Here is a 25,339-nt window from a genome sequence, read left to right on the forward strand (position 1 = left end):
TCATCAACGTACCCCAGAAGAAAAATAGGGACATGATAGATTGCCGTCATGAATAAAATATTGCAAAAACCAAACAAAAGAAATAAGCGAGCAACATTAGAAACAGCTAGAGGCTCCGGCCCCTGTGCTAGAGCCTTTTTCAGCTTCTCTAAAATGTCGGACAGAGGTAGGCAGGGTGGCTTCCCTCCAAAAATGCGGACGAAGCTCTTGCTATGAACCATAGCATTATCCTTAGCGTATCCTCATTTCGAATGTAGTCCAAGCACCACTGAAAACTACACTACAGAAAATAGCAACTCTATGTCCGTGCTAATATTAAAGGCCATGTTGTCCGGCTGATAACTATTGACCAAAGTCAGTAATCGATGCCACGGGAATCTCATTTTCAGACAATCGAGAAAGTGTCCGAATGAAGTCTGCCCTTTATTTCCTTAATGTGAGAATATGACATTTTCTTCTTCAACTTCTCCACCTCATTTATAAAAGTAAGGAATGAAAAACTGGCTAACTACAAATTTATATGCATTTCATATTTTGTGAAAAAATAAATATTAGTCAGTAATAGGGGTATCTCGAAATATTTTATAGGTTTACTAAAGTATATTGGGAAACACTTAAAAATAAAACACACGTACACATATAGCCTCTGTAGATATAGGACATAGCATGCCAGGTTTAAAAGATGCAATTATGGGTACATAACAATATCATAACCTCAACCGATTTAACTTGTAACACAAATGTCGACCCCTAAACATGATTAATATTCTTAAAACAACCAACTAATATGTAAAAATTAAACAATTGTAGTCAAATCAAACACATTGTCCCGTAAAACCTTTCGGAAATATAAAACGATAAACCCTAAACACACAACTATGTCCAAGCACTACTTCCAGAAAATGAGGATTTTTTTAGGACGAATAGAGGCATACCATATTGCGGCCGAGGTTTAAACCGCAATCGAACCAACAATCTAGGGTCAAAAATTGTGAATAAAATATAAAATTTAGGAAGAACGAAAAAAAAAAAAAAAAAACTTACTTCTTTGCCATTTGTCGGGGTGATGGGCTCACTTCCAGCTTACTCTTCACCATATTTTTTCAATTCCGAAGACGGTGAGCGGAAATAAGAACGATCGGCTGCCAATGAGAATTGTGAAAGTTGGGTAGAATTTTGTTTGCGATTGAGAATTGCGAGTGTTAGTTTTTCCTCACTCCACTATCAAATCGTGTCTGTAACTATTCTTTAATTTTTTATTTTTTTTTTCAAACAAAAAAGATGCAAAGGTATATAACAATCATATGTAAGTATATATTTAGAACATAGGAAGTAGAGAAATAAGAGTTACGGGTATATATAATAATTCTGTAGGCACATATATATGACATCGAAGTATTGTATACTTTTTAAGATTTATAAATAAAAATAATGACTAATATACCAACGGAGAGTTTATTCAAATCAAATTAAAAAAAAAAGAAAGAAAAAAAAGAGGAAGTGCAGGTCGATTTACTATTAAGAGGGACTAAACCTTAACTTATTATGTGTCGGGGGGATTTAAGACCAACTCTCCCCGTAATTAACAAGTTAATATTACTAGTAGAGAAAGTATAAAATAAAATTCATCTTTGACCAAAGATTAATTAATAGTTACAAATTTACAATTCAATCTATAAATTGATTTTGTTGTAAGATTTGTGTTGAATTTATTGTTAAATGTCATGTGTGCCATGAGAATGCTTGATAGAGACAAAATCATTAATGGAAAAGTTGCTCTATGGTCAAGTCTTGGTATTTCATTTTTGTTAAACTTTTGTTGCATGAATCACCTTTTTCATTTTTTTATTTTTTTTTTTTATTAACGATATTATGTTAATTTTTTCAAGCAAATCTTTTAAAAGAAAAGATTGCCCTGATATGATTTTATTTTTTATTTTTAGTTTTAATATTTATTATGTTGTATTGTTTACCACTATATGATTCAGTATTCCATTTTATAATTACATCATGTTCATTCATATCTTCGCATCACTTTGTGTTGTTGTCATATATATACCTCAAGACTGTTCCTAATATTGATTAACTTTTGAGGACCAAAAGTGTAATTACATTCTTGTTTTATCACTTATTTCGATTAGATATATCAAAAACTCTAATATATGCCCATGTGTACGAATGATTATATGAAGTTCCGATTATACTCTCTGAGAGTATCAGCGTACGGTATTTATGGGTTATACAAACTTGAGATTTGGGATTTCCTAATGTCTAATTCCGTAATTTCAATGTTGTTCGTACAATTGGCCGACAATATTTTTTGCTCGATTTTGGAAGGATCTGGATGGAAAAAGTATAATTGGAGAGAATATTTATATATTTATATCAAATAATATAATTTTAAAATTAAATTAGAAACTAAAAGTATAGCAATAAGGATATTGTTTTATAGAGAATATAAAATTTTACTAATACAACAGAATAAAAGTTCAAAAAAATTAATTTCAAAAGATATTTTTCAAAAATAAAAGAAACGTTTTGGAATACAGTTAAAAAAAATATATATATTCACTTTATTTCATTTCGTGCATTCACTATACTTGTTGTTTGTGCTTTATCACCGTCGCTACCCGAAAGTGCGCAATGGGTTCGGTCACAAGTCCAACTCATATACCACCAGACCATCCCTTAAGACATATTGTTTGTTTTATATATTGTATCACCAATTTTGGGGACGTTGTTGTTTTTGCTTGCATCACCGATTTTGAAATTTTGGGGATTGTTTTGAGACTGCCACTTTGAGGTAGTCGTCGTCGACAACAAGCAATTAGATTGGGTTTTTACCATTGTTGTTTTTGATATTTGAGTTTTTTTTTTTTTTTTTTTTTTTTTCTCAGCGTTGTCTTGTGTACTTTTTGTCTTAATCAGGAGGAGAAGCGAAGCTTTTAAAGCAACCTAAGGCTGAAAAAAAACAATACGACGAGGTACCAAATTTGTGTAACTGAAATTCCCCTTCGTATATTGAATTTGGGGGTTTCAAAGGCTAGGGTTCATATGTTTGCCATGATTTACAATTATTTATTGAACTTTTTCCACGTTAATTAAAGTATTAAGGTTTTGAATTTCTTGATCGAATAATTAAGATTATTTGAGTGTATTTGCTGCATGTTAATTTTAGGCAAAATTGCACCAAACCTAACTGCAGTTTTACGAAATTGCGCCTAATCTCCTGTACTTTTAAAATTGTATCAAACTTTTTTGTGGTTTCATAAACTCTATTTCTAATCCTTCGGCGGTCGTTATTTAATGACCTAAATTTACCCAAATTGCAAATAAATTTTAGAATCTCAATTTTTAAACCCCTACGATTACAAATATATTCATTTTTCTTATATTTAGACTCAACAAAAATAGTAAATATACTCAAAATAGTTAAATTTTTTTTTTCATATTTTAATAATTTATTTTTACTGTTTTTTTAGGTTAAATATAAGAAAAGTAAATATATTTTAAATTTTAGGGGCTTAGAAATTGAGTTTCTAAAATTTAGTCGCAATTTGGGGGCATTTAGGTCAAATACCTTTAAATAAGGACCGCCGAGGGGTTAGACGCACAGTTTATGAAACAACGAAGGAGTTTGACACAGTTTTAAAAGTATGGGAATTTGACGCAATTTCCTAAAACACTGGTAGATATTGTGCAATTTAGCCTTAATTTTAAGGCACATACGATGACGAGATACTGAATTTGTGCAATTGAATTCCCTTTCGTATATTTAGTTTGGGAATTTTGAAAGCTATGAGGCATATGTTTGTTTCGATTTACATCCTTCCCTGCTCGAATTACATTAATTGCTGCAATTTAATTAAGGCCTTAAGGTTTTATAGTTCATAAGTCTGAATTGAAAAGGGCAAAATTTGATACCATATGCTTATCCCAAAATTGATTCAACAATTTTGTTGTGAGATAGTTTACTTAGTTTTTTTTTTTTTTTTTTCTTTGGCCATCTTCAAGCCGTTATAACTCTAAAATTAGAGTTGCTACAATAATTTAATTCCAAATCACAAATTTATTTCAACTCCAAAAAGAATATTCTCTAAATATTCTATTTTATATATTATTTTAAATAATTTTTTATATTAAAAAAATACAAATATACACAATTAAAATATAAAAAAATTACAGATTCGTCCTTGTAGGGACCAATTTACAATTTGTAAAAAAATTTTTAAAAAATTAAAATAAAAACACAATAATTGGCGTTGCTACATTGCAACATCAAACACCAAAAATTGTGATGGGAATAGCGTTGCGTTGGAGAGGCAAATCTCCAAATATGGATCTGCAACGTAAAAAATGACGTTGCGTTGGAGATGGCTTTAAAGATGCAATTATCCCTTCTCTCTCATTTTTCCTCATTGTGGAAAGGAGTTCCCTTTTTCTTTTTCTTTTTTTTTTTTTTTTTTTACTTGAATATCACTCATAGTTTAGGTTTAAGAAAGAGGCCTCACAACAAGCAAATGCATTCAAAAATCATTTTCACTCTTTCTTGTAGACAAACCTAAGCTATTATAGAAACACTCGTGGAAACGGGGCTTGGTGAACCCCATATTCGACTACAGTCCTTGAAGTTTAGTTACATTTTGTAAAGAACAGAATCCCGACCTATCCAGTAGCAGCATGAACAAGGATAGTGTGTCTGGCTCGACCTATACAGTAATACAACTCTGAATATTTTGGAACTTCAACTGAAGTCATATCTAAAAAGACAACATTTTGAACCGATATAGCAATATATAGACCTAGCAATGGGTCAAGTCGTGTCGGGTTGAATACTTTAAACGGGTTAAATGACTTAATCCTAATCCGACCCATTTATTATCATGTCGGATTGAATATTTTAAACGGATTAAATCATTTAACCCTAACCCGACCCGTTTATTATCGTGTTGGGTTCGTGTTGACCCGTATACACAATCAAGTCAAATTCTTTTATTCAAATCCAATTATTTTTTTAGAATTGTCGTGTTATGTTAGTTTTTGTCGGCTCTAATGTAATGTGTATAGGGAATTAGTTTAGATTATTTAAAATTGAACTTAGTTTAAATTAATGTGTATATTAATTATCAAACGAGAATTATTTTACATATATAATAAATATATTAATTAATATTAATATATTATAATCGGATTGTCTAGTCGGGTTCGAGTTGATGGGCTAAAGCTAATGTTGGATGATTTGAATTCATATGTACAAATATTTCGTTTTGCAGGAGACACATTAAAGCTTGCAGGAACAATGGATACAATGTATTACTTAAATCTTACATTGCGGTATTTGTGTTTAAAATTACATTTTAATTAAATATAGATAAAATACCGGCTCGACCCAACAATATTTTGGGCCAGAAAGCTCATTTGGCCCATTTTAATTTTTTTTAATTAATAAAATTTTATATGTTAAATGTGAGAAATGAACACATGACCTCATGTATACACTTACATACACTAAACCATTTAACTACACATTTATTTTTAACATAAATTCATCTAACATAGTATCAGAGCCTTAAGTCTCGAGTTCTTCGTGCAGGCTCAGCCCAAAACGGACAATATCATACTAATGTTGAGTTGAATAGTCTCAACAGTAGTATCAGAGCCAGGTTGATTGGTGAAATGGACTGAATAATATTGGACATTGGTTGTGGTGGTGGGCATAAGAGCCAGGTTGATTGGTGAAGTGGACTGGACGGTATTGGACATTGGTTGTGGTGGTGGACAAGTCCCACATTGGAAATTAAAAAGAAAATTTCATACCTTATAAGTCTTGGTGGTGGAAAGCCCTCGCCCTTCCCCTCATTAACCTCGTTATTAGAATTTTTCAGTGTAGCTAAGGCAGCTCAAGGTGTGCAAATTAATGGAATATTGTTGTGGTGCAAACCCAAGTCCCACATTGAAAATTGAAAAAAAAAAATTCACACCTCATCAGTCTTACATGAACTCTATTAGTATGAGGTCCAAAACTAAATCCGTGTGGGCTCAGATACTATGTTAATCATTTCAAGTCCCAAAAAGTAACAAATAGGACCCAAACTCTTTATCTCAAACTGCTGACTAAGATATGTCTGTAGATCAAAAGTATTAGACGCATCATCTCCCATAATAATCATATTATCAACGTAAAGTAAGAAGATAACTATCCCTAATGAAGAACGACAATGAAATAAATCGAAATCGTAAGCGCATGTGATAAAACCAAACTCCGAAAGTGCAGAGCTAAATGTGACTCGGGTCTGCTTCAACCAATATAAAATGCAACGTAAGCGAGAAACCTAGAGGAGGAGTCATAAACTTCTTCATAAATAGTGTCATGTAAGAATGCATGCTTAGCATCTAACTGGAGAAGGAACCACCGACGAATAACAGCAATGGAAAGAAGACAACGAACAGTAATAAGACAAGCAAATGTCTCCTCATAGTCAACTACATACTCCTATGAATAACCTTTGGCCACCAAACGGGCCTTTTGTAGCGCTTAACATAACCATCATAATTAGTCTTTATTTTGAAAACCAACTTGCACTCAATAGGTGTCTTGTTAGAAGGCAAATTCACTAAATCCCAAGTGTGAGTTTTTCCCAGTGCCTGCAATTCCTCGGTCATAACTTGCTGCAACAATGGATCAACATTTGCTTTACAAAAGGACCTAGGCTCATGATAAAATAATACGGTAGAGTAACAATGATAGTCACGCAAATGAGCAAGTAGATAACTTGCTCGATGTGAATTCTACTAGCATGATAATCACGCAAATGACTCTGATATCATGTTAGATGATATACATGACCGTCACGCCTAAAAGCTTAACTGTCTGAAATTTTTCAGACCTATATTTTTAAGCCCAAGCACGATTTTTTCGCGCCGAGTTCGAATCGAATTTTTAGACAAGTGTCTATTTTTGACAGCTATACCGCATGTGCATATAACAATAACACTTGAAAGTAAATTCAAACTAATCATTACATAAGACATAGACACTGAAATACCGGACCAGATTCTTGATCAACGGACATACGATACGGTAACAAATAATATATTACATAAATTATACAAAAGAGTAATATTTTTATTTATGTTCTCAGATATTCATTATAAAATATTTATAATTTTAATATTTCTAAAAAGCTTGTGGGTTTACCCACTTGCCTCACAATCCACCAGTGAATTGTGTCGGACTAATTAAATTTTAGCTGCCCTCACGGTGGATTGACAATCCACTTATTGGTGTAATTGTAGTTGATTGTAGGCTAATCACCCTCTTGACAACAAATACCATAAAATACTTATGTTAATATAGTAATATATAACATAAATATAATACATAAATGACGTGTTAATTAAAACAATGTATTGACCGACCTTATGGGCTGACGGAGCAAATCACATTAACCTCATTAAGTTTTAGCAAATTTCTCAATCTCATTCAAACGTTACTAACAAAATATTATCTATTCTGCTTTTTCTTTAAAAATAAAATAAAATATTCTATTTTTACCTATTTTTCTTAAAATTCGTGTCCTATTAAATAAATCCACAATTGACTAACAAAAATAAGTAAGATGCATCCTATTTTACATGGAACTTTAATACTCCCTCGCTCCATAACATTTTTCATTTTTGTCCGTACCAAAGAAAGATACTATTTTCTAATTTAGTAATTGTACTGTCTACTTAATATAATTAATACCCTTACAACTTCATTACTTTTTTATCACATAATTTAATATGGACAATTTTGTCTTTTCTACTATAAACTAATACTACAATACTAATATTAAAAAATTTACGTGCAAAAAACAAATACCCTTTTTGCGGACAGAGGTAGTATAACATCCCCAAGACAAGACATTCATAAACAAATTTAGAGGACAAAAAAAAACTATAAAGCCAGCCAATATAACACAACATTATGTAACTAATGAACAAGTTACAAACGCACCTTCTCTTCTCATTTCAGGTATTTCACCATGTACGGACCTTCGAGCTCATACCCCAGTTTCCGGTAGTAATGCCTCGTTCCCACTCCCGAGATCACCGCGATCTTGCTTGACCTGTGTTCTTTAACTGCAATGCGTTCCGCCTCTTCCATCAATAACGTGCCGTAACCTTGGTGCTGCAGTTTATCAGCATCCCGTCCGTGGACGGGAACTGCAGTTCCATAAACATGTAGTTCGCGCACTATCGAACACTTTCCCGTGAGCTCCGGGCATGTTACATTGCGCCCACATTTCCGCAGGCGCAGCAACCCCACCAGTATGTCCTGGATGCAGATCGCGACATATAGTTAATTACAAACTGTACCAATTCTTTTTATCTGTTTAGTATACAGGCGTTGAGAGTGACGCACCTGGCGTGTATCTTCGTATGAAAGAAAAGTTTCCCAACCCTCATTGGCTGTGTAATCACGTCGAACCAGCTGAATTTCATCTGGCCTTATATTGTGGTGAATATCCTAATTTTATTCAGGTGAAAATCAATTTTCTGGTACATGTCAAAAAGAACAATTAATGGGAAAAAAGTAAGTTTGCTTGCCTGGATACCAGCTTCACGTGTTCGAACGTCTCGGCATTTCAAGCCCAAGTCGTCCATGCGTGCTAAGGCAAGCTCACGGAGGTTCCCCTTCTCTACTCCAGAAGTCACTAGAGGCATAGGAATATCTCGTTGAACTCGATAGACACGAGTCCAAGGAGGAACCATTGCTAGAATTCGAGCTATAATGTCCACCAGCTGTTCAGGGGGGTAATTTCGGTACCTGTACAGGTAAACCAAATTAGCATTTACAGAGTGAAAAAAAATCGTCCGAGAACAAGAAATGGAGGTTTTAGTATATAAAGTTGATATTCTACCTCCCAGTTTTCCAAAGTTCATAAAGTCCGGTTCCACGAATCACTAGGGTGGGATAAATTTTTAGCCCATCGGCCCTAAACCTGGGGCTTTCAAAGAACTCTTTGAAACTTTCCATGTCTCTCTCGACTCCCACATTTGGAAGATCGGGCATCATGTGAGCAACCACCTGTTGTCAGAAAGTACAAAAACAGGATTATAATGCAGAGCAACAGTATACAATATGTCGAATTTATGAGGGCGCTCAGACATGAATACTACTTCAGGAGTGCAGCATGGATCATGAAATACCCAATGTTCAATTTTTCTCCTTAGAATCTAATAGAAATGTAAAGGAAGTAAACGATACATTAATAAACATATGCAGTCTCATGTATTGTTTGCTTTAAGAATTTGTGTGGAAAGAAAAAAGTAATAAGTTTAAACATCAATTAGTAAAGCTAAGAACTTTCAAATTAATCCAATGAAAAATTATCTTTGGAGACTATGATCAAGAAGAAAGAATGTCACAGAACTTTTGTTTCCTTCATTTTCAGGAACATGGATTACGCAATTCCTTGCACTAACTTTCCATTAACTTTCTTGGCAACCAACCATCCACAACTATTTCCAATTATTTCCTTCTCTTTCTATTCTCAAAAGTTAATAAACAAAACTTCTTGACAAGCATTTGATTCATTCTTTGGGATTTAGACTTGGCATCACATTTGGGTTTCATTTTGTGTATTCCCAAATTCAAAGAGACCGTTTGGAACTTTAATTCATATAGTGGTATTAAAACAACAAATGTGGTATAGACCCATATATCATCTTTACTAGATCTCTTGTTAATATTAAAAAATATGCAGGATCAAGTAATGGTTCTATGAGAACATAATAAATAGAAAAACAAACTGGAGGATTACCTTAAAACCAGCATCCTTTGCCAAGCAAAAGCAATCAGCCACAGCTGCTACAGTGTGGCCCCTATTGGTGTCACGTGCAACATCCTCATAAGTGCTTTGTACTCCAATCTCCAATCTTGTACAACCATACGTGAGCATCTGCCTCAGATGAGGTCCAAGGCAGTAGTCTGGACGTCTAATATTTCAAAACAAGGGGAACTCATCACTGGCAGAATGTGAATCATCAAAAGAAATAACAAAAATCATTTGAATGAGCTACTATGTTTTAACAGACTGTGAAATTGACAATTGAGCCAACATCTATAAAGACCAGGGAAGAGAATTGTCCCTTTCTCTGAGCAAATTATATATTATGGGTTTGAGTTGAAGCATCAAAGACATCATTTTCACTCAGTTGCATATAGAAGCATAAAGAAAAGACGAAAATATTGATCACTTATCAGAGTGTTCCTACAAGAGCTGGATACAGGAACTGAGAAACAAACACAGTAATACTTGCAACTTACGTTTCAATAGTCATTCCAATACACTTTGTTGCACCATGCTCAGAATAGGACACAGCTTCTTCTACATTGGCAGATGTATGGCCAGACAAAGCATCATGAAGATTCCTAATGAAATAGTCGCGGTAGTCTGATGGCAACGACATAAAAGTACCGCCCATCAAAATGAATTCAACCTGTAAAATATCACAAAAGTTTGAATGACATAAAACATCGGTTCAACCCAAAACAAAAGTTTTGAGCCTGTGGTTACAAGAACAAACCTTGTCAACACTGTGACCCAACCTTTTAAGCTGATCAATCCTGCTTCTTGCCTGAACGTAAGGGTTGTATCTAGTACACACAATAATGAAAGATTAGTTTGTTGACACACATCCATTTATGGTGGGGGGATTTTAAATGCAGGCTAGTAATTAGCAAGTTTTTAATAACCATCCAACATGAAAATAACAATTTGAGCAAAATAAAACAAAGAAGAAATATATTGTCAAGAATCTTCCATATAAAGCAACATTGGGCTCTACGGAATATCGCTACCTTGTACAGTCATACTCACACTGCACATAGCAACCTTGAACAGTTGTAGTCCCACTGCACATATCAACATTGTGCCCCGGCAAGTGCCTTATAAAAGGCACTCCATTTTTCAATATTTTAGTGAAAGATTTCAAGAAAGTCCTAATTTGTGTTCTTTTGTGGGTTTTTCTATAGATTTTTTTTTTTTTCCTCCAAAACACAATTACTTTTCTTTTTCATATTATACTACAAATCTATTTTACATTCAAAATATCACATCAAACATCTATTAACATCATATCAAACAATTATTCAAATTCAATTTTTTACTATTCGAAAATCCAAACCTACGAACAAACACACCTCTAGTGTTTGGGGAGGCTACTCGTTCTCTTCAATAGGAATAATTCCTCCTTTCTTCTTTCATTCTGCATCTCTCTTTGCTATTTCATTTTTTAGATTATTTTTTTCTTTTATATCTTCATTCCTCAATTTTATGGACTTCGTTATAAAACAATAGTTGTGTAATATATCTCACATCATCAATATGCAAAAATAATTTTGAGCTGATGCTCAAATTTTTACTGCTATTTCAATCAAATATACATCTCTATTTGTGCGTATGCTAAAAAATTTTATAAGAAACTTTAACAGTACAAAGATTTTATTTTTTGCATAATTTTACACCTCCACATTTGAGAACCATTTAAGGAAACAGGAGTGTATGCCTTTATTTTTTTTTTATTTCCATTTCAACCAGAACCATTGAAAATTAAAACAATATGAGACAACATAGGAATATCAGACTATGCATTCAAGTGGCATGTTTTAGATGAATAGATGAAGAAAACTAATTGTATAAAGTTTTGTTCTTTTTGCACCCAAATGCAGCACTGTTGCTGTTTCGGTATTAGGGAGAACATCACTTTTGCTTCAGTTAATGTAGTCACATGAATAGAAGATGATCATGCAACTAAGTGACTAGCAGGATGTGAAGCAAGAGGACTAGTTGAGGAACCCTTTTGTGATCAATGACATATAAAAAAGACCGAAACCAAAGATGGTAACAATTAGAACATCCTTGTATGATCGTATAAATCAAGGTCCGCCTATGTGTTAGTAATTTGATCCTAACAAACGCAATATTTTCCACCAGATATAGTTCTTTAACTGATTCAATAGCAAGGAGAAATCAGGAAACCTGTGAATCAATGAACATTGAACAGTATACATGTTTCAAATCTAGGAGGGTACTAAGCCTCAGTTCTTTTATGTTTTAATCTTTGAGAAAAAAGAAAAGAACTTCCCAGTGAATTAGCATTATGCTTTAGCGGTAAAAGGTCCTTTCAGGTCCTGCTTTCATAGCCTAACAAGTATGCTCCGAGCTTGGAAAGGTGTTGCCTTCCAACTCCGGGTTTTCATTCAGACAAACTAGTTACCACTACCTGGGATTTTGTTAATACGATCCTACTACACACAAGTCTTTTCAGATGTAATAAATAAATATTACACATTTTCTTTCAAATGATTTTGGAGAGCATCTTGAATATTATTAATACATTGCACATAACAATAACAGCATCTTCTAGTAGAGAGTATCAGCGCCACTTATGCAACAGAATTGAATGACTAAGATATTCTATAAAATTGATAAGTTTATCAAACCAAAAGAGAACCATAGAACACAAGCAATCATCTACCTCTAATGTTCTCAATCAGGCACTTGCCATCATGTCTTTTACCAACTAGCCTACTTCAAAAAACGAACCATGTTTGCTTGGAACCAAATATAAAAATCACATAAAGAATAATTTTACAGCATATCATCGATCTCTTTCACACACAAGCAATAAAAACATTGACATGCTTAACTTCAAGTCAGCCAAACGTGTCATCAGAAATAGGTTTAATAAGAGAAAACATAAGCGATGTTATTTTTTCAGAGCTTATGCAACATTGGCAGCAAAAAAAGTTAGCAATATCTGAGACTTAAACATACAAAGCAAAGTACTCATGCCCCATTATTATTCCCCTGAAAACTCTCCGATAAAATCATCAATACATGGATAACCCTCACATTGTTGGACCTTCTTTGCAGAGCAAAACCAAAATAACACCACTCTACCATGTAGAAAACAATAAATGGAATGGAAGTCGTCATGTTATAGTTGAGAATATTTCTAAATTCCCATTAATAAATTATTCCAGTTAAAAGCATGTGTTTCAAAACCAGTTTCACCCCTGCAATAAAGATCACAACCATGCCTGACAATTTAGAATGGATGCGCCACATGCTCAACTGCTCCTATCAATAACTCCCTTGCTTCAATAACCAAAAAGTACCCATTCCAAAGCCAGACACCGTAAAACTAAGAAGAATTAACGATATTCAATAAAAAAAGAACCTTTTTCATTGCCTAAAATTCAGCCACTCAAGCAGAACATCTCTTAATCCAATCAACAGCAAGCATCATGTGTGTTCAAATAAAAAAGATAATCACAGCCAGCAAATACCTAAGAAAACCCAAGAAACATATTAAACATAAGGCGACTGTTACCTTGCCCTAATAGCTCTCATGCTAGTAGGCTCATATCCCGTATAACTCTGCGTACTGTACTCGAAATCCGAATCCGGCCCCCCGGGACAATACACGCATATATTCCCCGTCGTAGCAATGTGCGGACAGCGGTGAGGCTTCGACATAACGGCGACAACCGCAATCCCCGATGCCGTACGAACAGGTTTTGCTCGAAGTTTCGGCAGTAGCACTTCTTTCTCGGATTCCGGTAGCGCCGCAATCATCTCAACGAGCTTCGGCGCCTTGGATAAACCATACTTCCTGCACGCCGCGGATTTGATGGCGTTCAGGTCCACGTCCTGACCTTTGCGCGAGAGATCAACCATAGTGGAAACGATCTCCGCAATAGCTTTGACACGCGCTTCTTCTTCCGATAGTCCATGGGAAATCACTCCGCCACGCCCTGGCCGCGGGAGCTTCCTGGTTTCCGGAACCGCCACCGCCGCCGCCATGGTTAAGAACCTCAGAAACTCTCACGCTATTAAGTCAGGCGGCAGAGGTTTATGTCTTCCGATCTGGGGTTCAGTTATTATTTTTACTTTTATTTCTTAATTTATGGTCATAAATAAGTGCGATTAGGGGGTGATTTGAGATTCTGTTTGATTTTTAAAAATTTATTTTATTAACGGATTTAAATCGAACAAATTTTGTTATTAATTTAAATAATTATATAAATTTAGGTTTCGGCTGAATTACTGCAGTAGTCCAGCCCAGGCTGTCTGGTGCCTGACCGAGTTCTGTTTTTTTTTTACTAGTTTTTTAAATTATAATTATATAAAAAAAATTATAATAATTATCAATATATATACTCCATCTGTCCCATGTAATATGGGTGTATCATTGTAGACACCGCGAATTTAAATAAAGTGTAATTAGTAACTAATTAAAAAGTGTATTAGTAAAAATAATTATAGATTAAGATGAAAGATAAGTAAATAATTTAATTAAAATTAAGAAAATTATAAAATTTAAAATTTAAAATGCGATTAAAGTGCATAATTATATTTCCAAAAATAAAAATGACAAGTTATGTAGGACGGACGAAAATAAAAAATAAAAAATATAGACAAATTATGTGCCACGGAGGGAGTATTATGTAATAAAAAATAAATTTTTTTATAATATAAAATCATAAAAATTTAAATATATATATATATAAATATAATATAAATTTATAATTAAATTATATAAATTAATATACATTTATATTATTATTCATTAACATCCCATTAATACACGTATAAACTCTCAAAATCAAACTTAAATCTAAAGCACACCCACAGTAATATTTAATGTAATTTATATACTACTCTTTTCGTCCCAAACAAGATGCAATATTTGTTTTGAGCACTGAATTTTTTATGTGAGTAAGATAATTTGGAAATCAGGTGATGTGATAGAGAGAAATGTATATTTTATTTTTTTTATTTGGGTGATGGAATGTGATAAAGTGTGGGATAGAAATTAAGTATAATTAATTATTTTATATTTTGGAAATATTGCAGGGTGTTTGGGACATAAAAAAAAATATTGCACGATGTTTGAGACGGATGCTACAAAAATATATTAGTGAAAATAATTATTTGATAATATAAATAATTATAAATTAAAATTAAGATAATTAATTAATTTAATTAAAATTTAAAAATAAATAAAATTAAAAAATTTAAAATGAGATTAAAGTATATAATTATTTTTAAAAAAAGAAAAATGACATTATACGTGGTGGGACGTATAGAACGACAAGAATGTGGGACGAATGGAGTAACACTTAAAAGAAAATTTGAAGTACGTATGTTTTTATAAAAAAATAAAAATAAAAATAAATATATAAAAAACGCTATTCCTGACAACGCCAACAAGTATAAAAATACAGCGCATTGTACCTCCTCTCTCGTCTTTCCGGTACCGTTCCGCCGCCGGCACCGCCGTACTCCGCCTATCCGGGGGGAAGTAATAGTACTGTACCTCTCCCGTTCTCCCTCTATCCTTCCGCACCGGCATCGCCGTACTCTGCCTTTGCCGACGGAAGTAATAGCACTTAAAACCTAGAAGCAGTTAGTGGTTTCCAATCTTCCTTAAATTTGAGTTTTAATTTTCGTTTCATACTTGTTTCTGGGGCTACTCTTTGCTCGTAATGAAAGGTGATGGGTTAGGAGAAAGGAGAAATAGAGAGCGGGAACGAATAGTTGTGGAGAAAGTGGGAAAAGTTATTTCCTCCATCGAGGAAGCCAGGCACGTCGACGAAGTTATTGTATCTCTTTACTCTCTGGCAGTCTGCCTATTCTCAATACCTCCCGATTCCATTTCAGGTTCACAATTTTTCTGTACATATAACAAATTTTGTTAATTGATGGTTGCGAGTCGAGCATTATATGCCTAGTATGATTATTATGCTCACTAGATTTATTTATTTATTGTTTTTTGTGAATCGCAGACAATGTTGCTGAGAAATACCGACGCGAGGTACGCTTTTGAAACTGTACAGTTGCTTTGAACTTTCTATTATAGATAAGATTATTGAAAGCTTAAGTTGAGAAGAAACGTGGAAAGAAATTGTTTTCCCTTTGTTTGAATTTGATGGAAACCAGAGTCTCCTTTCTTAAATTTCAGTTATCAGCCATGGAGGTCCCGACTGAAGATGAGGGAACTGAATGGTGGAATGTTTTCTACAAGGGATCAGGATTCAGTGCTTTTGCTAAAATTATGTTATATGGTAAATTTTGCAATTTTCAGCTATTCAGTCCTTTGTTTTCCAACACTTTGCGACAATGATCCTTTGAACTTTCAAGCTCTATGTTTTTGGTATTCATAATACATATTTTCAGCAATCTTAAAATGTTGGATTGTAGTTTCTTTGTAAATCTCTTTAGTGGTTATTAAGATAACATGGCAAAAGTAATAGTATTAATTATCTGTTGTAGCCTTTCCCATTAATCCGTTGTCAGTGGCAACTTAGGAAGTATTGTTGCGAGATAAACTTTAAAATGTGCTTCTTGTTGCACATACCATCGTCATCTCTACTCCTTTCTTTAAAGTCATACAGATAATGCATTTTCTACTTGAAATGGCAGGAAGGTCACATTGTTTTGTTGTATATTGTTTGTTCATTTGATATTGGATAGGTATGGCTTTTGCTGTGGCATCTAAATGATATTTTCATGATGTATAGATATTGCTTCCAATTGGCTCGTCTGTTTTCCACCACCTGCAAGAAAATGTGTATACAATGTGTTCTTTACAAATGGTTGTGCCACTGAGATTGTTCAAGTGTTGGTTCCTTGCCTACAATTCAGTGGAAATAGCAATCATGACTCAAGTTCTGTGTGCTCAAATGCTGAAAGGTGAGATACGTATTTTACTATCTATTCTCATAACTGCATGGTTTGATTATCTCTGTTACCTTAATGGCTTGTTTTGTTTTTAAGTCAGTTCTTAATAAAATCTGACATTTTTTATATCTAGTTCATTTTTATGTTCCTACTTTATTTAACACTACAGAAAACCATGATACAATTGTAAAGATCTGTATTTTGTATTCTGAAAAATTTTCTCACACAATATGTATGTTAGATTACTTGTGCTTTGTCTGCTGGAGAATGATATGGTACTTCAGATAGCTAGAGAATTTGCTTCCGGTGGTCAGTTTGAAGATGTCAGCCATGAACAACTGAGGCAGACTATTTCTAGGATCTCTCAGCTTATCACTTCTATTCCTGACAAAGCAAGACGTGGTGCTCCTGCTGCGCTTTCTCCAGTGTATCCTTATCTTGAATTTTAATACACAATTGGCTTTTGTCTAATTTCATTATATGTGATTCAAGTTGTGTATCTTGTTGGCACATTAGAGTTTGTAAAATCATACCAGTTAGGCTTTTTTTTATTCTATGTACATATGTTTTAGATTCTTCTCTAAACTGATGGTGGCCATGTCATTTAGCTTAGCTAACTAGCATAAAGGAAGTATGGATTGGAAAAAGATGCTGAATAGAAAGCAAACACATGTCATAAGTCATAAATTTGGTGCTTTGACTTGGAGCCCCTGTCATATTTTGAGTGTTGAGATATCATTCCATGCAATCCTTGCAACTTCCTTCTTGATTTGTTTATTTTTAACTTGATTTTAAGTTCATTCTACAAAAGACTTACCTCTCAGCTTCTCCTTGGAGCGGAAGAGTGGGATGTGAAGCCTGTTGGCGAGTCATCTGTTAACAATCACGTTCCTATGGATGGCACCATTCTTTTTGTTGGAGAAGCATTTGCTCGGATCAGTCGCCGAGGATTTACTGGTATTTTAATTTCCTCGGATATGAAGTAAAATTTTTTTGACCATCCTTGTATTTTGCCGTGTATAGAATATGAAATCTTCACTGTTTTGACATTTTGACAGACATTCTTTTGAGTGAGGTGATTCCACAGATCCTTGAGTACATTAGAAGCATCTTAAACTCAACCTCTGATCAAGATATTGGAAAAACCTTTGAGGCAAAACCTGGGTTCCGCTTCTGGTTAACGATAATGGATGCAGTGAATGATTCTCATTCTGTTGAAAGAATAGCTGAAGAACTGCTAAATCAGTTAGCTGTTCAAAATGTTAATGACATCGAGGGTTACTGGATTTTGTGGATACTTTTTGGTAGGATCTATAAGCGCCTAACTTCAATCAGGTACATAGAAAGATTTCATACTTTTCTTCCCTCAGAAGTTCAAATTATCTGCTGTGCCTTTCTAAATTTATTTGGATGCGCAATTTAAGTTGTCAGCCAATGACCATCTGTGTAATAGATGCACATGTCTCCGCTCTTCAAAAAGGCATAATCTGATGAAAATAAAGATTAATCAATAGTTTGGGTTTCTCCGTGTTCAAATATGCTTATCTACTTCTTCTTTTGTCAAATATTGGTCTGTTTCCCCCCTTAGGTGAAGATTTGTACTTCTGACCTCTCTTTGTAATCCAGGTTTATGTTTGTAGAAAAGTTTTTACTCTGGAAAGTATTTCCCACTTGCTGCTTAAGATGGATTATTCAGTTTGCTGTGCTTGAATGCTCACCAAACAGTGCCTCGTTGAAGTCTTATAATGCTTGTGGTCTCTCAGACACAGTGCACTGTCTTGTGGTAGCATGGTCAAGGCAAGAGTTTGTGCAATCATCCCCAGTTGAGCAGCAAGCTTGTATCCTTTTTATTATCTGTTAGATGTGTTGATCATGTTTGGTGTCTGCTGTGAACTTAGAATAATCAAAAGTGTTTTGTAATATTATGTCTCCATTCTGGTCAGACAATTTTCTCCTGCCACAACTTAACATGGGATCAGATGTAACTGCTGCTCTGGGCCTTTGCCTGGAGAAGATGACTAAACAAGATCTGGATAGAACAAAGGATGGATTGCACTCTATCCTTAAAGGAGTTGGCTGTAAGATTCTGTTCCTTTTCATTAATTGTGGTTTTAGTCAATTTTCTGTCTAAATCAGTTTTTGAATCATAAATTTCATATCACAGGCAGGTTGGAGAGTCCTGTATATTTGATTCGAAAAATGGCAAGCTCCGTTGCTTTAGCATTTTCCAAGGTTATCGATCCCCAAAATCCATTGTATCTTGATGATAGCTGTCAGGAAGAAACCATTGACTGGGACTTCGGACTAGCAACCCACAACAAAGGGGTTTTGGCAGTAACAGGAGACAGTGGCAAGAAAAAGACTGAAGAAAGAGAAAGCTCTTCTACTGTGCTTAGCGGGAATGAAACTGTGAACAGAGAATATAATGGGGTCGGTAAAACCTCAAAAGTCATAAAAAACTCTGATTTTGAGTTAATTGACCCAGATGAAGTTATTGATCCTGCAACATTAAATAATGAGTTCAATGCTGATGAAAATGAGATTGGCTATGAAAGTGAGGATTCTGAAACCTCAAGCAACTCATCTTTACAGCCATATGACTTGACAGATGATGATGGAGACCTGAAAAGAAAACTCTCACAGTTGGTTGATGTGGTTGGAGCCCTTAGAAAAACAGATGATGCTGAGGGTGTAAGTTCCAGACTTTTTCTCTCTTTCTCTTACAGTTGCATGGTTATAGCTGTGGTCTATTATCATGCAATAGATTAATGAGTGTTTCTTGTCATGTGAAGCATTGCACCTAATAGGTCGTATTATATTAATTAGTGAACTTTCATGAGCATTTGAGAAAACTTCACTCAATGATGATCCCCTGCACTTAAATGTGAAAATCTGCTGGTGGTATTATTATGGATGTTGTGTTTGATTTAAATGGGGTGAAGATGATTATGTGATCAAAAAGATCATTCCGTAATGTTTGAAGTCATCTTCCCAATTTTACAGGTTGAGAATGCCCTTGATGTTGCCGAGAAGCTAATTCGAGCATCAACAGATGAGCTTAAGTATCTAGCTGGTGATCTGGCAAAATGTCTTGTACAGGTTCGGTGCTCTGACTTAACTGCTGAAGGAGAAGAAGAATCAGCTGAAGAAAAAAGACAAAAGGCACTCGTGGCATTGATTGTGACCCGCCCTCTCGAATCACTTGATAGTATGAATAAACTGCTTTATTCACCTAATGTGGACGTCAGTCAACGGATAATGATATTGGATGTCATGACTGATGCGGCTCAGGAACTTGCAAATTCTAAAATATTAAAGACAGAGCGCCGACCAAGGAATCTTATATCTTCCACTTCTGATCAACCGTGGTTTGTACCAAAAAACATCGGTCCTCCAGGAACAGGGTCCTGGAAGGAAATCCCATCGACCGGAGCTCCATTGAACTGGTCTTACTCCTACGAAAGAGAATTGCCATCCAAAGCAGGACAGGTCAAGAGAGGGAAAACACGTCGATGGAGTCTTCAAACAGCACTGCAGGATAACAATATGGAATGGTCTCAAAATACCTTTCCTCAGTATGCAGCTGCATTTATGCTTCCAGCCATGCAGGGATACGATAAGAAGAGACACGGAGTTGATTTGCTGGGGAGGGATTCTATTGTCCTTGGAAAACTCATCCACATGCTCGGTGTGTGTATGAAATGCGCTGCAATGCATCCTGAAGCTTCTGTCTTGGCATCCCCACTCTTGGATATGCTGAGATCCAGGTATTGACATTGTATCACTAATGTGGGGGGAATTAGTTATTGGTTGACATTTTGACTTTTCTATCTTTGAGTTTGGCCAATCTCTCGTTAATCGGATGCTCTTTGACTTTGGATTTTGTCCTATATATTGATGGACAGGGAGATATCTCATCACGCAGAAGCATATGTGCGAAAGTCTGTACTATTTGCAGCTTCGTGTGTTATTTTGGCCCTTCATCCCTCATATGTTGCCGCTGCAGTTGTCGAAGGAAATGCCGAAATCTCTGAAGGGCTTGAGTGGGTTCGCACATGGGCTTTACAGGTGGCTGACAAAGACATGGACAGAGAATGCCACACGGTGAGTCATTCCATAAACTGAAGTTTCATATCATATTTATACTATTAACTGATGCATTTAACTGTCTCCTCCTGGCTTTTACCTTGATTATCTTTTCCCAAACATTCTTTGAGTACTTCTCGATTTACTAGTCGATCCTTTAGCTGCTCTTGCGTACCCAAAACTGCTGAAAGTCCCACTTTGCTGATCATAAATATTTTCTGAAGTGTTAATCCAAATTGGTATAAATTGCATTTACATTACCTGTATTTTTTTCTTTAAATGTATAAAATATTATTTGTAGATTTTATTGTATAATTCACCTCCGTGTTAGTTTAAATGCTATAACTCCCTTTAGTTATATACAAGGTAAGGGTTCTGAGTATATATTTATTGACATAGTAGTGAGTTATATAATAAAATTTCACATAGTATTTTATGCATCTATATAAAAACACGAGTACTGTATAGAAGGATGTTTATCCCAACTTTCTAGCCTCATTTTGAGTCTATTTGATGCGATGCCTAGACATTGTTTGTTTTGCTGTGACCACAGCATGATGGATCAATCCATTTTTCAAACATTTGATTATGTGATTGTGTTGCAGCTGGCGGTGACATGCCTCCAACTCCATGCTGAGATGGCTCTAGAAGCTTCTCGCGCGTTCGAGTCCTCAAGAGACATATCATCTGCAAAGAGCATTAATCTGCTCCCAAGCACATCGAATATATCAGTTAAGATTCCCTTTTTAGATTCATGAAAATCGTGATATTGGCAGTTATGTTTCAAAGATTAAGCTTATCCATATAACTCTCTCTCTATGGGCATTTATTTTTTTGGCAGTGTTTGTATATTTTGTTCTAATTTTTTTGTTTAAAATAGTAGTTTAATGTAGCATTTTATGCGATTATAGTTTATTTTTATGGATAATCAGGAAAGTTGTATAGTAAAAAAATCGAAAAAACATTCAAAATAAAATAAAACCCTTGTGTGTGTAATATATACATCTCTCTCTCTATATATATATATATATTATATTGGCGCCAATATTTTTCCTGAGATGCATTTCCTATAGGGAATTAATGCATTTTTGGTTTTTTGGTAATTCAATAGGCAGCATATCAATTTGTGTTGTTGTGTTTTGATCCATATTGCAATTACTGGGGAATGTTCTTTTTCAAATTATGGGCAGTTGGAAAGGAGACTGTAGGAATAATATATTTGTGGGAATACAATGGAATAGTAAAATTGACTGTAAGCTGAGTCGAGTGGAAATTCTTTTCATAAAGTAGTCTTTTTTCGTAGTATGTTTGGTAGATAGCGAATTATTTCCGAAGATGAATCGGTTTCGTCTCCGTTGATAGTGATACCTTAAATCATCTGACAAATTAGAATGAGGACGGAACTGAGTGATGTAGAAAGAGATTGCCAAAAAAACTTAACCGGAGAGGAGGTTTCCCTTTTATAGGCACACGACTGAGGTGGAAATGGAAACCAACATGATCAAATGGCCATAACATCGGCCATGATTGTTGTCTTAGTTTCTGTCGTGATTATTTACATGGATTGATTTTTCCAATGGATATATATATGAGAAAATTCGTTTTTGGGCCAATACATCTTGGCTCATCTCGAGATAATACAAAAAGAGTTTTGGGTATACTTTTTTTAGTCTCATTTTATTCATATATTCAGGTCATACTTGAATTACATATTTGAATTACATATTTGAATTTATCAGTGTTTTTTTTAAAAGCGGTCTACACTTCATACTTACATAGGTAATTCTATTTTAAAATATTCAGGTCATACTTGCAAGATTCTTAAGAATTTTTTATGCAACCTCATCATATTTGCACAAATTTACACCAGTTGCTATATTGAAAATGGTATTCAAGTGTTACCGTTGGATTTTCAGCGTTTAGTTTTCTTATTGAAAGAAAGTTTGGGATCTTCAAGTAATTTAGTTGGGTTACCACTGTAATCGTGTTTATTTTATAGATTTTAGACCAATTCCGCTCAACAAGTTGTACATTTGATCTCTTTATAAACCTTTAGTAAGTAGATTTGCTGGATTTTCTTTGGCTTCTCATAGTCAATATTCAATATCCCGCTAGTGATAAAATATCTTACAATATTGTGTCCATATCAGATATGTCAAGATTTATTGTTATAAATTATGCTATGTGCCATTACTATCATAGTTGATCATAGTATGGAATGTTATCCAAAATGTTTCTAAGCCATTCAACTTCTTCATCGGTTTTATCCAAAGCGATTAGCTTCGATTCTCTAGTGGATACACGTATATTTTGTAAATTTTCACGAAACAACTTATCTTCCATTAGCACATACATATATCCTCTCAGACATTAAGTCTTTCGTATGAGATATCCAATTAAAATCATAGTACCCTTCAAATTTTTGAGATATCTTACATAGTGTGTTATAGTTCGTAAAGAGACTTTATCAGTTTACTTATATTTTTCTCTTAGTATAGAACAACATATCTTTTCGGTTATTTCATATATATTTCTTATTTCAATTTATCATTTATGAATACAATCTTTATATTTATTTGATGAATTTCAAGATTGTTTAAAGATGTAGTTGAGAGAAACACTTGAATTAATGTTATCTTGATTACCGGTGAATATGTATCGAAGAAATCAAACCCCTTTGGTTTGTCTGTAATCTTTCATTACGAGACGGACTTCATATTTATCAATAGACACATCAGTTTTGATTTTTTAAAAGACACATTTACACGCTAAAGGCTTACAATCTTCGTATAAATCACCTAACACACAAGTTTTATTCTACATAACTGAGTCCATCGCTTTTTATAAAAGAGCATCAGGGCTAGACAATGTTTCTTTAATTGATGTTGTGTAATACCTGACCCGTAACGGAATCATCTCATTAGATGTTTAATGAATTTAATTGTTTTAACCCTTGTCGACAAGTTTATTTTAATCGGATACAGATTTTTTAGTTTTTATTTATTGTAGGTGATTTGATCTAATTAAATAGGCCTTCACAGTATCTTTTCAATGCCACTGATGAAGAGCCTATTGAATGTTGGACAAAAGATATATGTTCAATTTAGTAAAAAGTTATATGTTAAGAGTTCATGTCACAACTGTTAAATTTCAAAATTCACCATAAATCGTGTATAAATTCAATTAATCTTAAATTTTACAGATAGATAGTAATTTGAGTTAGGTATGCGTTGCCACAAACGAGAGGTCAATTGGAGGTCGGAAGAGTGAGTTACAACCCAAATAGTGTCTTAATGTCTAGGTCGTATGGTAACCGTACGGTCAAACGATTTCATAAAGTGTGTATTGCATATTTTGAAAAATTAACACCCTCGCCCACCCTTATTTCTCCCTCATTTTGTCCTAAAAAAATAGATAAGGTTCATGGGAGATTAGAGAATCACACCATTCCATTCCATTTTAACTAATTTATATTTTTTGATCTCTTTCTATTCTAAAGTATTATCCAAGCTTTGTTCATCTTTCAATGGTGTAATTTCAGTTTGAGAATGAATGTGTCTGAGTTCATCTCCATTTACGGATTGAATTTTATGTAAATTTTGAGAAATTGAGTTTAAGTGCAATTTTTCCCAAATTGATTTTCAAATTAGAGTTTTTAAACTTAATTTAGCATGTGGGGGTGTTAATTGATGGAAATTTTTCACATATTATTGCAATTGGACCTTAATTATACAATTTGAGATTTTAAAATTGTAAAATCGACATCATTTGACCCGTGCTCTGATTTTTCAGCCTTATTTGAATGACTTTTGACTTGAAAATAATTTATAAAGGTATTCTAAAGCCTTGTGAATGATTTTGATAGTTGTTGGATTGAGTCGAGATCATTTGTGAGCCGTGTGTGTGATTTTTTGTCTGAGTTATCGAGTTTTATGCATTATTGTTGTTTGATGTTCATGTATTTGTTGTGGTTTAACTTTGTGGTTTAAGATTATCCGGGGGTCCCGACCGGCTTGGAGTTGTGATTTATTGTTTGATAAGTTTACGATTAAGGTAATGAGTTAAATTATGCACGCTTGAAATGAATGGACCGTTATGATTATGTCTTCGTAATATATGGCGAACTTCTTGTGATATGATAATACTAATTGCTAAATGCAGTTGATGTGATATATAATGCATATGATAAATTGTTTATTAAGTTATTGATGTTGTTGACAAGCAAATAATTATTGTTAAATTGTATGGGCCGTAGATTTTGCTAGACTTAGTCCTTGATTGATAAGTCAAATGGTAAATTGTATTAATCATACGATTTGGCCAGACTTGGCCATTGTTTGGCAAGTCAATTGATAAATTTTATAAGTTGTCGATTTGGCTAGACTTAGCCGTTGATTGACAAGTCGATTGATAGATTGTGTGAGCAGTAAATTTGGCTAGACTTAGCCGTTGATTGACAAGTCGATTGATAGATTGTGTGAGCAGTAAATTTGGCTAGACTTAGTCATTGATTA

General features: G+C 34.2%; 2 protein-coding genes across 4 annotated transcripts; one reads left to right on the forward strand and one right to left on the reverse strand.

Moving 5' to 3' along the window:
* Nucleotides 1-6,326: 6,326 nt before the first annotated feature.
* Nucleotides 6,327-13,927, reverse strand: LOC127263033 (elongator complex protein 3). Of its 3 annotated transcripts, none has more exons than XM_051291955.1 (9): nucleotides 13,387-13,927; nucleotides 10,576-10,645; nucleotides 10,316-10,488; nucleotides 9,810-9,984; nucleotides 8,907-9,073; nucleotides 8,593-8,812; nucleotides 8,408-8,512; nucleotides 8,000-8,320; nucleotides 6,327-6,669 (listed from the first exon to the last, which is right to left on the reverse strand). In XM_051291955.1, exons 1-8 carry the CDS (start codon nucleotides 13,857-13,859, stop codon nucleotides 8,009-8,011), a joined length of 1,695 nt encoding a protein of 564 aa, XP_051147912.1. In that variant the 5' UTR covers nucleotides 13,860-13,927; the 3' UTR covers nucleotides 6,327-6,669; nucleotides 8,000-8,008. The 3 variants fall into 3 exon arrangements, with proteins under 3 accessions (XP_051147912.1, XP_051147913.1, XP_051147911.1); XM_051291956.1 differs by lacking the exon at nucleotides 6,327-6,669 and adding an exon at nucleotides 6,692-6,706; XM_051291954.1 differs by lacking the exon at nucleotides 6,327-6,669 and having other exon boundaries at nucleotides 7,193-8,320.
* Nucleotides 13,928-15,256: 1,329 nt separating this feature from the next.
* Nucleotides 15,257-21,816, forward strand: LOC127263012 (uncharacterized). Its single transcript, XM_051291925.1, has 13 exons — nucleotides 15,257-15,719; nucleotides 15,845-15,873; nucleotides 16,021-16,123; nucleotides 16,580-16,751; nucleotides 16,981-17,166; nucleotides 17,536-17,696; nucleotides 17,798-18,074; nucleotides 18,366-18,577; nucleotides 18,719-18,817; nucleotides 18,904-19,430; nucleotides 19,743-20,506; nucleotides 20,645-20,843; nucleotides 21,431-21,816. The coding sequence occupies exons 1-13, from the start codon at nucleotides 15,545-15,547 to the stop codon at nucleotides 21,581-21,583; spliced, it is 3,057 nt and encodes a 1,018-aa protein (XP_051147882.1). The 5' UTR covers nucleotides 15,257-15,544; the 3' UTR covers nucleotides 21,584-21,816.
* The last annotated feature ends 3,523 nt before the right edge of the window (nucleotides 21,817-25,339 follow it).

Source organism: Andrographis paniculata, unplaced genomic scaffold, assembly GCF_009805555.1.
Source record: "Andrographis paniculata isolate CXL003 unplaced genomic scaffold, ASM980555v1 Contig66END, whole genome shotgun sequence".
Taxonomy (NCBI): Eukaryota; Viridiplantae; Streptophyta; class Magnoliopsida; order Lamiales; family Acanthaceae; genus Andrographis; species Andrographis paniculata.